This window comes from Amyelois transitella, chromosome 9 (genome assembly GCF_032362555.1).
Source record: "Amyelois transitella isolate CPQ chromosome 9, ilAmyTran1.1, whole genome shotgun sequence".
Lineage (NCBI taxonomy): Eukaryota > Metazoa > Arthropoda > Insecta > Lepidoptera > Pyralidae > Amyelois > Amyelois transitella.
This window is the reverse complement of record NC_083512.1, coordinates 3,159,035-3,172,876: the sequence shown is the minus strand read 5'-3', so window position 1 is coordinate 3,172,876 and position 13,842 is coordinate 3,159,035. Positions and strand designations below refer to the sequence as shown.

Here is a 13,842-nt window from a genome sequence, read left to right as displayed (position 1 = left end):
TATCGTGTACTCGAAAAAACTATAGTTTATTACGGCGCGGTTTATAGTAATTCTTTGAGGATTGCGTTATCGATGCTTATCATTGTTTCGGTATTAAGATGTTTGGAATTGTTTCTTAATCAGGTCATGATTTAGTTTTAAGTGTACACAATGGGAGCTCTGATAAAAAAAATCTAAAGTGGAAGAAAATATTTATGTGTGTAATTTTTCATGGCATTAAGTACCTACATATATTTAAGTTATCGCGGCCATTCAGAGAACTGATATCGTGTACTCGAAAAAACTATAGTTTATTACGGCGCGGTTTATAGTAATTCTTTGAGGATCGCGTTATCGATGCTTATCATTGTTTCGGTATTAAGATGTTTGGAATTGTTTCTTAATTAGGTCATGATTTAGTTTTATGTGTACACAATGAGAAATCTGATAAAAAAAATCTAAAGTGGAAGAAAATATTTATGTTTAAAAGATGTATTTTTTCATGTATTAAGTGCATACATTTTAGTTATGCCGATTAAGGGAGAAAAATGAAATTTAATAACTTACTCATAGCAGTTATAGTTTGCAGATTTTTTTTTAATTTAGTGACATTTAAATATAAATTATTAAATACTATTTAAAATAATAATAATTTAAACATTTTTAGAAAATTTCCCTATAAAAGAATGAGAAATATTAAAGTTCATTTGAAAATATATTTTTGGCGAATTTTATGGTGAATGTATCGCAATTTTTTTTGTTGTAATACAATAAACGTACCTACTCACTCCAAAGTACTTTCATATTTACACGTGTGCTTTCTGGGAACTAGCCATTCGGGAAAGAAGCCACGCAAGAAAAGGGACATTCAAGGGAATGACAACTGTAAGTACTTGTAAAAAGAAAAAATTATGTACCATAGAAACGTCAATCCATTACGAGACACCGAGTCCCGCCACGTCATGAACTCCACAAACACAATGTTCCTTCGTATTTCCATTTGCACTTTACATTCAGTACGTTGTTCTATGATAATTCTCCGGTAACTGTAGTTTAATGAACGCAAACATAAACAACTCCGTAGTTCGGAACGTATCTCCCTTGACAGATATGAGCACGTTAACTGGGAAATGATTATGTAAAAAGGTGCGATGTTTCTACGTTCCGTTTTGGGAATAGAGGAACAGTGTACCCGGTCTTTTTAAACTCTTATCTCGGAAAAATGAAAAAGAGGAGACCATGAGTGGGTAGGTGTCAGAATGAATTGAAAAACACTAACAAATTCTACCGACCCCGCATAGAATAGGATAAGATATGGTAGTAAAGAAGAAGAGAATAAATAATCAAAGAAAAGAAGTTACTAAATTACATTTGACACAATCTGTTAATCTTAACGTAATTGAATATTCAAAAAATTATTGTCAAATATAATTTTGATTCATGTAAAATCAAGAAAACCTATTTTATTGAAGATTTTTTTTTGCAACGGTATGTGGGCAAATCTCACTTTAGAACTACAAAACATTTTTTGAAAACTAACATGTTAAAAGTGTAACACAGAACAAAGAATATTGAAATACTATCAAACAGAGATACCAATACATACGCCTATAAAACTAATAAAAAAACTCGTGAAGTTCCACTAGACTTCACAATCGTAGATGTTCCGTGCATTAAAAACAACTAAAATACTTAAATTTAACAAAAGATCTCATTGAAGATAAATATGACACAAAAATAAATAAACACAATAATTGATAATTAATAAACAGTTGTAAGAAATGTTATTACATGATTATTAATGTATGCAAACGGGAATTAACGCGAACAAGAGAACATACTGTTCCCTGGGAAAATAAATAAATTATTAATAGGTACATATATTTTTAATATTAGTTTGCTCTTTATCTAAGCAATCTTTTTATGGAAGCGAAATTAACGCAGGCGAAGCCGCGGGCAAAAGCTAGTTTTAATAATAAAATTATTTAGAGTGAGAGAAAGTTTTTTGAATGTAAAGGACAAAAAATACGTCAATCAAGGATTTAAGATTCTTCTTTTAGGCGATAGCTTAGAAATCTGCCACTATCTTTAAATTTCACTTTCAACTTGGCCTTTAAATCTTTTTACGACTGGCTCTATATCCCCGCATGTAATAAAGATCTAATGTACTATTGACAAAAACAACAAAAGCATATTCTTTTGAATTGAATTTTGAATTTGAATTAAAATAAAAGTTAAATTGTCTCTAAATTAAAGTGGTTCCTATTGATATCACACAGACTCCAATTTTTAAAACAATACCCATAGTTCATCCTTTGAAATATTGACAGTTTGTGCGCGTAAAGTTCGGAAACATTCGAGAAAGGGCGAAAGCTCTCGATTGGCTGCTTTTAGTGAACTCGCAGCAAACAATAACAAAACAATAGAGCTTTTACGTAGACCGGAGCTTTTGTCTGGCCGGGCGGGCCGGCTTTCTTGTTAGTGCATTATTGACTGTCACTATGTTGGAAATTGATAAGTTTCAGTTTAATTTTTGTTTGTGTCATTGAATTTACGCAATTTTTACATTAATCGCTTATGTCAGTTTATTATATATTAAATTAACTTAAAGTGTTGTGATGTAGGTGATACCATATCAGGATTCTGGCTGAAAATGAACAGCGTGTCATTGAGCCAGGACCTGTTAAGTCATTCACATATTAACTACTTTTTTGTTTTACTTCTGATACGATTTTCATAATAAACTATTTTCTTTCTTCTTCTTAAAAGAAGAAAGAAGTAAAGTAATAAGATGACACAGGTGCTTTAGAAATCGTGTCTCTAAAAGTCCAAACCCAAGACAACAAAATCATTATGGAATAAAGAAAGTGTATACGTTTGACACGACACGCAATCAATAATTATCATTAAATAACAAAAATTTCAATAACAAATCCCCATTAATGCCATAAACAGGTTCAAACTTGAATACAGATTACATCAACTTTTATCACCATCTGTACAAGAAACTTCTATTTGATGGAGCTTTCTTCCTGTAAGCAATTTTTCTCTGTAAATCGGAGCTTAATGGGAAAAGTTATAACAAGTATTCAAAACGTATTATATGCCATTAATTTTCTGACGAGACGAGTTGCTCCATAAAAGTTTAACGTGTGTTATACATACTTGTTACATAGACTGCACGAATAATGATCGGGGTACATAAAACGAGGCTATATATTCTCTTCTTCATTGTAGCACATTACTGTATATCAACTTTTTATAACCGACCTCTAAAAAGGGGGAGGTTCTCAATTTGACCGTATATTTTCATACTACTTTATTAATTGGAATGTCAAGGCATCTCTATTTTACCCTGTAATTCGCTTTTTATTTGAAGCTAACAATTTTGGTGTTTCGTGTGTGAAGTAGAAACTAAGTGGCTGATCGATCATCGCAAAGCTAAATCATTTTGTCGTAGAAAACTAAAACTTTGCATGAAATTTCCTTTTGTATTTTAGGAAGGACGAATTTCCTTAATTCTCATAGGCAAGGAGAAAATACAATATTTAATCAGTATTTATTAGAAGCAACAGCTATACATACTATTATTGTAAATGTGGAAGTGTGTTCGTTAGTCCGTCTTTAAGGTCAAAACCACTAAACCGAACTTCATAAAATTTCGCAAACTTATAGTATGGACCGCGAAAAAAAGACATTTGATATTTTTCAAGCGCGCAGAGCCGCGGGCTTGAACTTATAAGTAAATAAAATAAATCACTTCTTCAATAGAACATGACCTCTTTATACGTTCTCGTCTATACGTTCATTGTTTCCAACTTTCAAAACAAACCAAGCTCATATTACCGCCATTTTATTGGGGAATCGATTAGATTCCTTACAATGGGAATTCCCATAGTGAATAGCTCACTCGCGTTCTTCATGTAATGCATGAATTTAAATTCTTTTCAATACGAACGAAAACTGGCGGCTATAGAATCATGAACAATTGAAATGTTTCAATAGTAGAAGCTATTGGGAATTCATATGTTTTACTAGTAACCAGTCCCGGTTTGGTTCAACTAATAATCTCATATCTTTTGGCATTACTTCGGTAGCAAACTCACTTCTGTGGAGACGAACATAGGGTACGGGTATATCACGATGCTGAATTGGATAAGTCAGATTTTTACACGACGCCATTTTCGTCTGATCTCCGCAACCATTGCCGGGGAACCTAACTGATATTGAGTCATGGTTACACATTTAGCCCTAAAAGTTTTCCTTGCGATATTTTTCCTCACCACGGTAAGAGCATTAGTTAGCAATTACAATAATATACTATAACTCTTTTTTGATCGGGTATCTTATTAACCGATAGGCCATCAACAACTCAAATTGGTCAAGCTATGGGTTAAAGAATTAATATAGAATAATAATATACAGAGGTTTCAAATAGAACTACGTCTTACCACCTCAAAACATGTTTACCCAATAAAATCAAATTAAATTCTCTGATTTAAGATAAACAAGCATTAATTACTGTGACGAAGTAATATTATACATTGCCTTGAGCTACTGACTAACCCTGATTTAAGTTTGAAACATTTGGATGTTGACAACTCTGGTAATTCTATCGTGTTGTGTCACATTTCGTCCTTAAGACTTTAACGACCTTCATGCAAATTCAAACATTTGCCTTGAGCTGGAGTCTTCATCTGTTACCTACTATCAGAAAAATTACTCGAGTACTGATAAAGATTACTTTTAAAATAGAAGACCAATCTGTTTAAAGTGAAACTTAAGGCAAGCTTTTAATACTTGTTCATAAGTCTTCCATTCTACAATAATATGTATCGGATAATAGACTTGTAATTTTTTTACTTTTCTTTCCCATTCCTATATAATATACTCCCAATGAAGGATGCAATCGAGACTAATAACAGAATGACTTTTAACTGCACACTAAAATAAAACATCAGTAACGAATATCAAATTTTAAAAACACAACCGGTAGTCTTATCGCTTATAGCTATTTTTTTTCAGACAACCAGTGGCCAGAGAGGTCAAAATCCCTTTAAAATGATAATGATGATTTTATGACATGTGACACATTACATAAATTCCTACAAAAACAGAGACCCGGGCAAAAGCTAGTAACAATACGAGCTTTACAACAGACCTTTGAACATCTGTCTTGGCTACAGTTTAATCTTAAATTTTACAGATCGTAAAATTGGCTGTCACAAGGTCAGTAGTGTTGCTACTTGTAACGTTTATGTCAGTTGCCAAAGACGTGACTAAATCAATATTCTTCGTTGAACTGGGGACAGACAGTTGTTTGCGTATGGTTTGACAGAGAAACTACATGTCAATAAGAACATGGACAATCCAATCACTTAACGGCCTCTGTGGCGAAGCGGTAGTACGCTTGTCTGTGACACCGAGGATCCCGGGTTCGAATCCCGGCCAGGGCATGATGAGAAAAGAACTTTTTCTGATTGGCCTGGGTCTTGGATGTTTATCTATATAAGTATTTATTATAAAATATAGTATCGTTGATTTAGTATCTCGTAACATAAGTCTCGAACTTACTTCGAGGCTAAGTCAATCTGTGTTATTTGTCAAAAAAAAAATAGATTAAGACGGCAGTACATCACATCGAATTTTTTCCAGAGATTTATTATCATTTGTTTTCTACATTGGGGTAGGTCTTACACGATCACGACTACCGGTCAAAGTAGATAAGTCAGTCAGTTAATTTCATTGCCTCAACAGTTTGATCTCCACAACCCTGTTAGGAGCTGACTTGACTGGATCATGGATTCAATTTGTAGGTTTCTCTATGCCGTACTCCGTTAGCGATAAACCAATCGGTTAGTACTCTCACTAACTCTAAATAATTCAAGTCACTTATAAAAGACTCATTGATCACATATAATCACGTCTATATCCCTTGCGGGGTAGACAGAGCCAACAGTCTTGAAAAGACTGATAGGCCACGTTCAGCTATTTGGGTTAATGATAGAATTTAGGTTCAAATAATGACAGGTTGCTAGCCCATCGCCTAAAAGAAGAATCCCAAGTTTATAAGTCTACCCCTTAGTCGCCTTTTACGACATCCATGGGAGAGAGATGGAGTGGTCCTATTCTTTTTCTGTTGGTGCCGGGAACCACACGGCACATTCATACATTCAGACTCATTGATACATTGGCAAAATACAATCCGCTCTTAACCTGAGTTCTTTTAAAACACTAGTCAAAAGACTGTATTCAGATGCATCTTACAATTAAGTGTACTTGTATTTATGTAAGTTTGTATAAATTATTTACATATGTATGTTTATCATTAACTAATTAGAAATTAATTGATTATTGTAACGCACTCTCAATGCTTTTTATATGTGCTGCCTCTTTGATTATAGATTTTTCTCTTTATTATGGTTAACTGGAAGAAATCCCGATAGGAATAAGTACGCCATTGTACATATTCTTCATAATCCAATGACTGTTTTGTAACTTGTTATATTTTTTTTATGTGTAACAAAGAGATTACAAACAAACATGCAATTTGACCTCGAAACTTCCAACGAATCAGTCTTATTATTTAACAAGTATTTTGACTTTTTTCCAAAAACATCGATTGCAGAGATCTGATTAAGTTTTATACCAATTCTATGGCTTTCCTTCAAATTTCCTGATGGTGACCTACAATTTGTATCAAAGAATTCTTCACATGAATGAGGAAGTGTCTGTTATCGTTATCGTATACTTACGTAATATTTGCCTGACACAGTAAGGCCACCCGCAGGCATTTAATGGCGCCTTACCTACATCATGGCACCTAACCTTATTTAAACCTATTAGACAAGGGCCTAGGAGAAAGGTGTTTCGAAATAGATTACATGATGATGGAAAAAGTTGCACACTGCCAAATTGACTCATTAATTGACGTCCGGTGAAAATGCTGCAGTGTAGTTTGTTCCGCCGCTTCTATTACACATGCGCTTTGGAAGCGGTAGTTATATAATAATTAGATTAGATTAGATTTAAGTGATGTGACGTCAATAAGTAATACATTGTATCCAATTTAAAAAAAAATCTATTCTATTTATTTATGGCCAAAGTTAGGTTATGACACTATATTTGACTTAAAATATCAATATTTCACTCCTTCAGAACTAAGTAGGAAAGAATAACTCATTTAGTCTCTTTAGATTGCGATAACTAATATTATATCCATCCAAATATATTTTCGTCGCAAAATGACCAACCCGTGGTACCATTATTAATACCATAATAATTCTGTAACCTTATCCCCATTGACGGGAAAAGAATGAACGACACGACACGACTTAATAAAACCTACAAATATTTTCTGACCAATGGCAGAAAAATACCTAATAATAAGCCAACAACGAAAACACAGTTACAACGTGTGACTGATCACAAAATAATATCACAACTATTAGTAATATTTAATGGCGCCTTACCTACATCATGGCACCTAACCTTATTTAAACCTATTAGACAAGGGCCTAGGAGAAAGGTGTTTCGAAATAGATTACATGATGATGGAAAAAGTTGCACACTGCCAAATTGACTCATTAATTGACGTCCGGTGAAAATGCTGCAGTGTAGTTTGTTCCGCCGCTTCTATTACACATGCGCTTTGGAAGCGGTAGTTATATAATAATTAGATTAGATTAGATTTAAGTGATGTGACGTCAATAAGTAATACATTGTATCCAATTTAAAAAAAAATCTATTCTATTTATTTATGGCCAAAGTTAGGTTATGACACTATATTTGACTTAAAATATCAATATTTCACTCCTTCAGAACTAAGTAGGAAAGAATAACTCATTTAGTCTCTTTAGATTGCGATAACTAATATTATATCCATCCAAATATATTTTCGTCGCAAAATGACCAACCCGTGGTACCATTATTAATACCATAATAATTCTGTAACCTTATCCCCATTGACGGGAAAAGAATGAACGACACGACACGACTTAATAAAACCTACAAATATTTTCTGACCAATGGCAGAAAAATACCTAATAATAAGCCAACAACGAAAACACAGTTACAACGTGTGACTGATCACAAAATAATATCACAACTATTAGTAATAATTACAAGCGATTGTGGTCTTTATGTCACACAGATAAGTAAGAAAACTGTGCAGCAATAAAGAAAAGGGCGAACCCATTCACGCGGTATCGCGGGCAAATACGCCGACTCAGCAAGTAATACCATGTAAAGGGGATTTCACATTACCATAGACTAAAAAAGTAGACTTTAAATTTCAGAAGGACAAAAATAAAAAGATTTTCTGCATGTATAACTAATCGTACTACCTACCTCAATAATGTATGCACGATATGTAATTCTTTTTTTTTTTTTATTTAGTGCATATTTCCTCTGCCAGCGTAATCCGAAAAATCTGGTTAATTTTAATTCCCGCGGGATAAATTCATCTCTTTGTACCTTTAGATCACGTTTGGATAATTTATGCCAAATTTCAAATATACCCAGCCAACGTTTTCGGTTGTACATTGCTGTATGAGTCAATCAGTCGGTCAGTGTCCACTTTACTTTATATTTGCCTGAATAGCAATGAAATATTTACACTAGGTAAGAATTATGACATTTTACTCGTACGAGCCCTTTGAACGAGAGAGCTATTAATGACGATTAAGTCTATTTCTATTGAAAGAGAAGATATACATATGCCTTGTTAAGGTCAGTGAATTAAAAGAAGACAAAAACAAATGACGAAATCTATTGTTTCCAAATGCAAGATTAACATAATTCGGGAACGACACATACGTATATAAAATTCCATACATGTAAATAACGTAATTTCCTTATCTTTTATACAACTAAGAGCTTCTCTGTGCAGTGTAATAAACCTTTAAGTATAACGGTTCTTTTATGAGGCGCCCTTTTTATGGTTATTTCGGTATGATTGTCCGCTCCTCATAAACGAGTGACGTCATAACATAAGCGATTCTACCCGTGTGTACCCTTCTAATTTGCTTTCAGTTTTCGCGAAATGCTTCCCTAAAAATTTGCATTTCCTTAAAATACCTTTAGTATAAAGGAATCATGTTTGAATCCTCAGTTTTTAATTTTTTTATGATTTTACTGCAAAAAATTGTAAATCTATTTATCTATGCGTTTTGTAAAAAGCAACTTAAAAACCTAACGACGAAAGACGATCTAAATAAAATTACACTTACCTGTCTCTAGCAGAGTTTAAGTTTAGTTTAGTATTGTTGAAAGCTAAAACATCTTTTTGTAAATGGAAATGGATCAAATTTACAAATTCATGGGTTTAAAATTACAATCAATAATCTTATGTAAGTAAAACAAAATCATTCATAAATACACAACAACAACAAAAAGAAAAGTCAACAACAACAAACGATCATACAAAAATAAAACTTTTTATGACTTCATTTTGTTAGTTTAGCGGAACATTCCACGGGAACTGATTACAAGCGGGAATATGATCGTAAAAATTAAAATTGTCGTGTGTTTCCTTCGCAATTAACATAAAATGTGGTATAAAAGAATTTCAAGGTTAATTCATTTCATTCTTATGTTAATGTAAACGAGTGTTCATTTACTCGGTATAACATTTTAATTCAAATTTAATCGTGTTATATATACAATTGTATAGTACAATGAGACTTTTTAATTTTAATTACGTATTGACCGAATTAGTAACTAATATTACAATTATCATTTCAACTTGAATTATAGATAAACCAATCGGAATTAATTTTGGGTGATTTATTTTTATTTTTTAGTTTATATTAATTTTATTTAAGGTCTAAGTGTAAGTACTTGTAGTTGTTGTTGGTACAAAAACTGAAAAAAAATTACAATAACAATCTTTATTCTAGAACGAAATCGTAAAATAAATCTTTTTTTCATAAAGGACTAATGGCTAAGATGCCGGCGTCTTTAACCTAACCATTAGTACTAAGTCCCATCGACCGGTCATAACCAAGTAAGGGATTAACGTATGTCATTCTAGAAACACTAAAAACATTATGTTATATGTTTAAAATAATTTTTTTGTTTTATTTATCGTAAGTAAAAAACTGTAAATAGTATAATATAAATATTCTTAATTCTTTTTATTTTATATTTTGAAAATTAAGGGGTTTGATTAATGGATTAGTATTAAAACAATCAAACTCACAGTAACAGGCTGCAAATAACAACAACAGTCGAAAAAAAATAACCATATCAAAGAATGGAAAATAATCAAAAATTTACATTTTAGAAAATTATTATTGTGTATGAATATTCTTTTTTCTTAAATTAAAACGATACTTAGAGCGCTACATGCCAATGATTCAAAATATATGTTATAGCATTAAAAAAAAAAGTATATGAAACTTGATTTTCATAAAATAACACTTAAACTAAACAATAGTTTAAGTGTTATTTTATGAAAATCAAGTTTAAACCAAAAAAATAACAATTAAACTTGGTAGCCATTTCTCAATATTTTCAAACAATGTAAATTCTTGATCACAGTTAATATTGATATGGTTAGGCACACTCTGATACCTGGCGAGGTAGACCGCGCCTTGAAGGTCGGCGCTATCATGACGGTCTCTGCAAATCACAATCAGAACGATCAGGAACCATCAATTTACCTAGATATCGATCTTGCTGAGGACGTAGAGATAAAAAAAAATCAACTAATACTATAAATGCGAAAGAAAATCTTGTGTTGATTGTTATCTCTTCACAGTTAAACCACTAGACCAATCACCGTGAAATTTTCATTTTCAAATATAAAGAGTGGATCGCGGAAAATGACACATTTATCTTTTTGAAAAAGAAAACGAAAAAGCTAATATTAACATTAAAATTAATCTTATTTCGGAAATAGTCCGAAAATCAAATAATTATCATAGAAATAATCTTTCCTAATTAATTCAATTCAAGTAAAAATACATAAATTAGAACTACTAAATTAAAATTACTAACTGTTAAAGCTCTTCAGGAAAACTCGGTTTTATCTCATAGTACGAGCTAAGATGCTTTTTCTAAATAAATATCATAAAAATACTAATCTAATCATTTTCATAAACTTGCACTATGAATATCTAATACAAAGGGGGTGAAAAAACTCAATTATAAACTTAAACACAAAAACAATGTAAGACTATGTAATAATGCAATATAAAGGGTGAAACACACTGATCCCTCCGGGGAACTCGCCAAACATTTTACAACAGTTCTAAATGTGACATTGGCATTTTTGTATTACCAAGTAAATGTCAGCGACACAATAAGTACGGGGAACAATGCAGTGTGGAAGTGATGCACACGGTACTGTGACAAATTTTGAATATTTTGAATAAATTTTTAACTGTTGTCGTACAGTTGTTGAGTTAAAGTGTGAGCCTGTGTAAACTTTCGTATACTTAAAGAATTCTCGAATTTCGAAATAAAAAAATTACTTTTATATTGCAGGAATAGTTTTCTTATAATCAAACTACTCCTGCACCAAAATTTAAATTATGCTATTACATAATGTAAGTCATTATGACGTATCTGATTCCCTGTTCATAAATAACAATAGTTTTACCAATTGATTTGTCTGGAAGCGATTAATCGAACACTTTTTTCAGATAAGTCCTTTAATTCATAGTACGTGTCATAATAAAAAGTTGATAGTTAAACGTTTATAACGACTAGAGAAAAATTAAATTAAAAAAAATAAGTTTCCATAGTGAGTATGTTCAGATTCTATCAGTAAAGGTGAAGCATGTAGGCTGAGAGTGCGTCAGCCGGCATCTGTGCTAAACCAATATTGAATTAACGTAAACTGAATAATTGCAGTGAAAGTCGGGGCAAAGCCAGACACTATTCTTGTCTATAGATTGGCCATTTTAGAAATCGTGAAGGAAAATTTTATAAAATCTGGATGGTATAAAATAAAATATCATATGATGATAAAGTTTTAATTTAATTCGTTTGTTAAGGAAAATTGGAAAATATTTTAATTCTAGCAATGTAACGTACCAATGTGCATTGTGATTTTAACCAACGTATTACAATAACATCATAGCAATCTATTATCTACGATGACGTAAATTTGACAATTTGTCAATTTTAATCGTTCCAAAGTTGTAATTACAAATTAAACTCTGAAATAATCTGTGCTCTAAGAGAATTTCATTCGAACTCATCTATAAACATCAGCGATAAAAGTCGATAAACGCACACTTATTAGAGCCTCTTAGAAGCTCACTTCTTTTCGAATATTAAACTTGAACTTTCAACCCATAAAAGTTTTTAAGTGGAAAAAGTTTCGCTATGTAATATGGAGCAGTATTAAAGCCTATTCCAGAGTCTGAATAGATACCTCCTGTATGTTCAGTATAGAGTCCCTCATTTTATGATCAAAAACTTGTATTTAGTCGTCTTACTACTTTCACGAACATTCAATTATTCTCACGTTTCTATCTATTCATAATAGTCCTTAAAGTGATGCTGTATAATACTCAGAGACGGTAAGATGTTTGATTTTAAAAAGATAGATTCTGAGACTATACATTTGTGTCAGTTTGCAAGACCTTACATTATCTTGCAATAAAATAAAGTTAATATTTTAAAATAATTTCTAGGGTACCTTTGACTTAACCTTTCACCAGGATGTCACTGATTTGATCAAAATACGTTCGTCTCAATTAGTCTTTCTCTACTAACATTCCCAAGTTAGTACTATAAAATAAATTATTTGGAAATCCCTTCCTTCACATTCTTTGTCCACCCATTGAAGGAAACGGAGGCTTTTGCCCAATTGGACTAGGAAAAATATAAAAAATAAATAGTAATCACATTTTATTTACTTGCTTCAGAAATGGTTTTAGAGATTTATACACATGCAGTTTGAGCTAGAATATGATACCGAGCAAACTAAGCGCCAAAAGAACGTTGGCAGCTTCTGGTCCGTGAAATCGAATTGGCCGCCAGTCAGAGACGAAAATAAGTACGGGTTCGAATTCGGTGAATTGCCTAAGTTAAGTTTTCTAACCTGTTATTAGTTCTAAGTACCTTTTCAGTGCTAGAGAGTGGAGACCTGGGGTGAAAACGCCCACAAGGAAGACCCTAGATGCGTTAGTATGATTAAGTATATCAAACTAACGCATCTGTTCATCGAATGTATTTTTGAACTGATTGTCATGTACCGTAGTGTTATAAAGGCTAGAAATAGTGTTGAAAATACAGGTACCATGAATCGGAATATAACAACAAGTGGATGACGAATTATATCAATTATACAGCTATATGCGAAAGTCTATCTGTTATAGATACTACATACAAACTTTCGCATTTATCTACAATTTTAATTATTTTATAATCATCACAAACCACTGAAAACTTACTTCTTTTATGAGAAATACCTAAAGGCTGTAAAAAAGTGAGCTTATCGAATTGAGAACTTGAAGCTCAGGTGCACCGGCCAACCAATGAATCAGCAATGGATCGCGTCCGCAGAAGAGTTTCGTCACATGATTACATCGGATCAGCGGAATACGGCTCTGATCGCTTTTGCGATCGGTAATGTAATTTTAATATGAAATCATTTCGATTCGAGGAAATTTTCAAATTTATCTCTCAATGTTTGTATGTACTGCTGAGTAGGGAATAAAAATACTGCGTCAGTAATTGTTTTTTTCAAATACATCTTATTTACCTAAGGTGAATTCATGTGACAACGATTAAGACCTTAAAGTATAATATAAAATTCATACTTTCATCTGTTGATTTTATCCACATAGGTATCTTGTGCATATAAATATTATAATGACAAAATTGATGAGATATTGTATGAATATA

The 13,842-nt window shown here is 32.2% G+C and overlaps 1 protein-coding gene across 12 annotated transcripts in view; it reads right to left on the bottom strand.

The window, feature by feature from the left end:
* Positions 1-13,842, bottom strand: part of LOC106134691 (sorbin and SH3 domain-containing protein 1) — a 244,816-nt gene that overhangs the window by 132,060 nt on the left and 98,914 nt on the right. For 3 of the 12 annotated variants that reach the window (XM_060945676.1, XM_060945678.1, XM_060945675.1), the window contains one exon: positions 10,555-10,602. The exons of the other annotated variants lie outside the window; for them this stretch is intronic. In XM_060945676.1, coding sequence (XP_060801659.1) covers positions 10,555-10,602 — 48 coding nt within the window. The remainder of the gene's footprint in view (positions 1-10,554; positions 10,603-13,842) is intronic. 12 annotated transcript variants of the gene reach the window in all.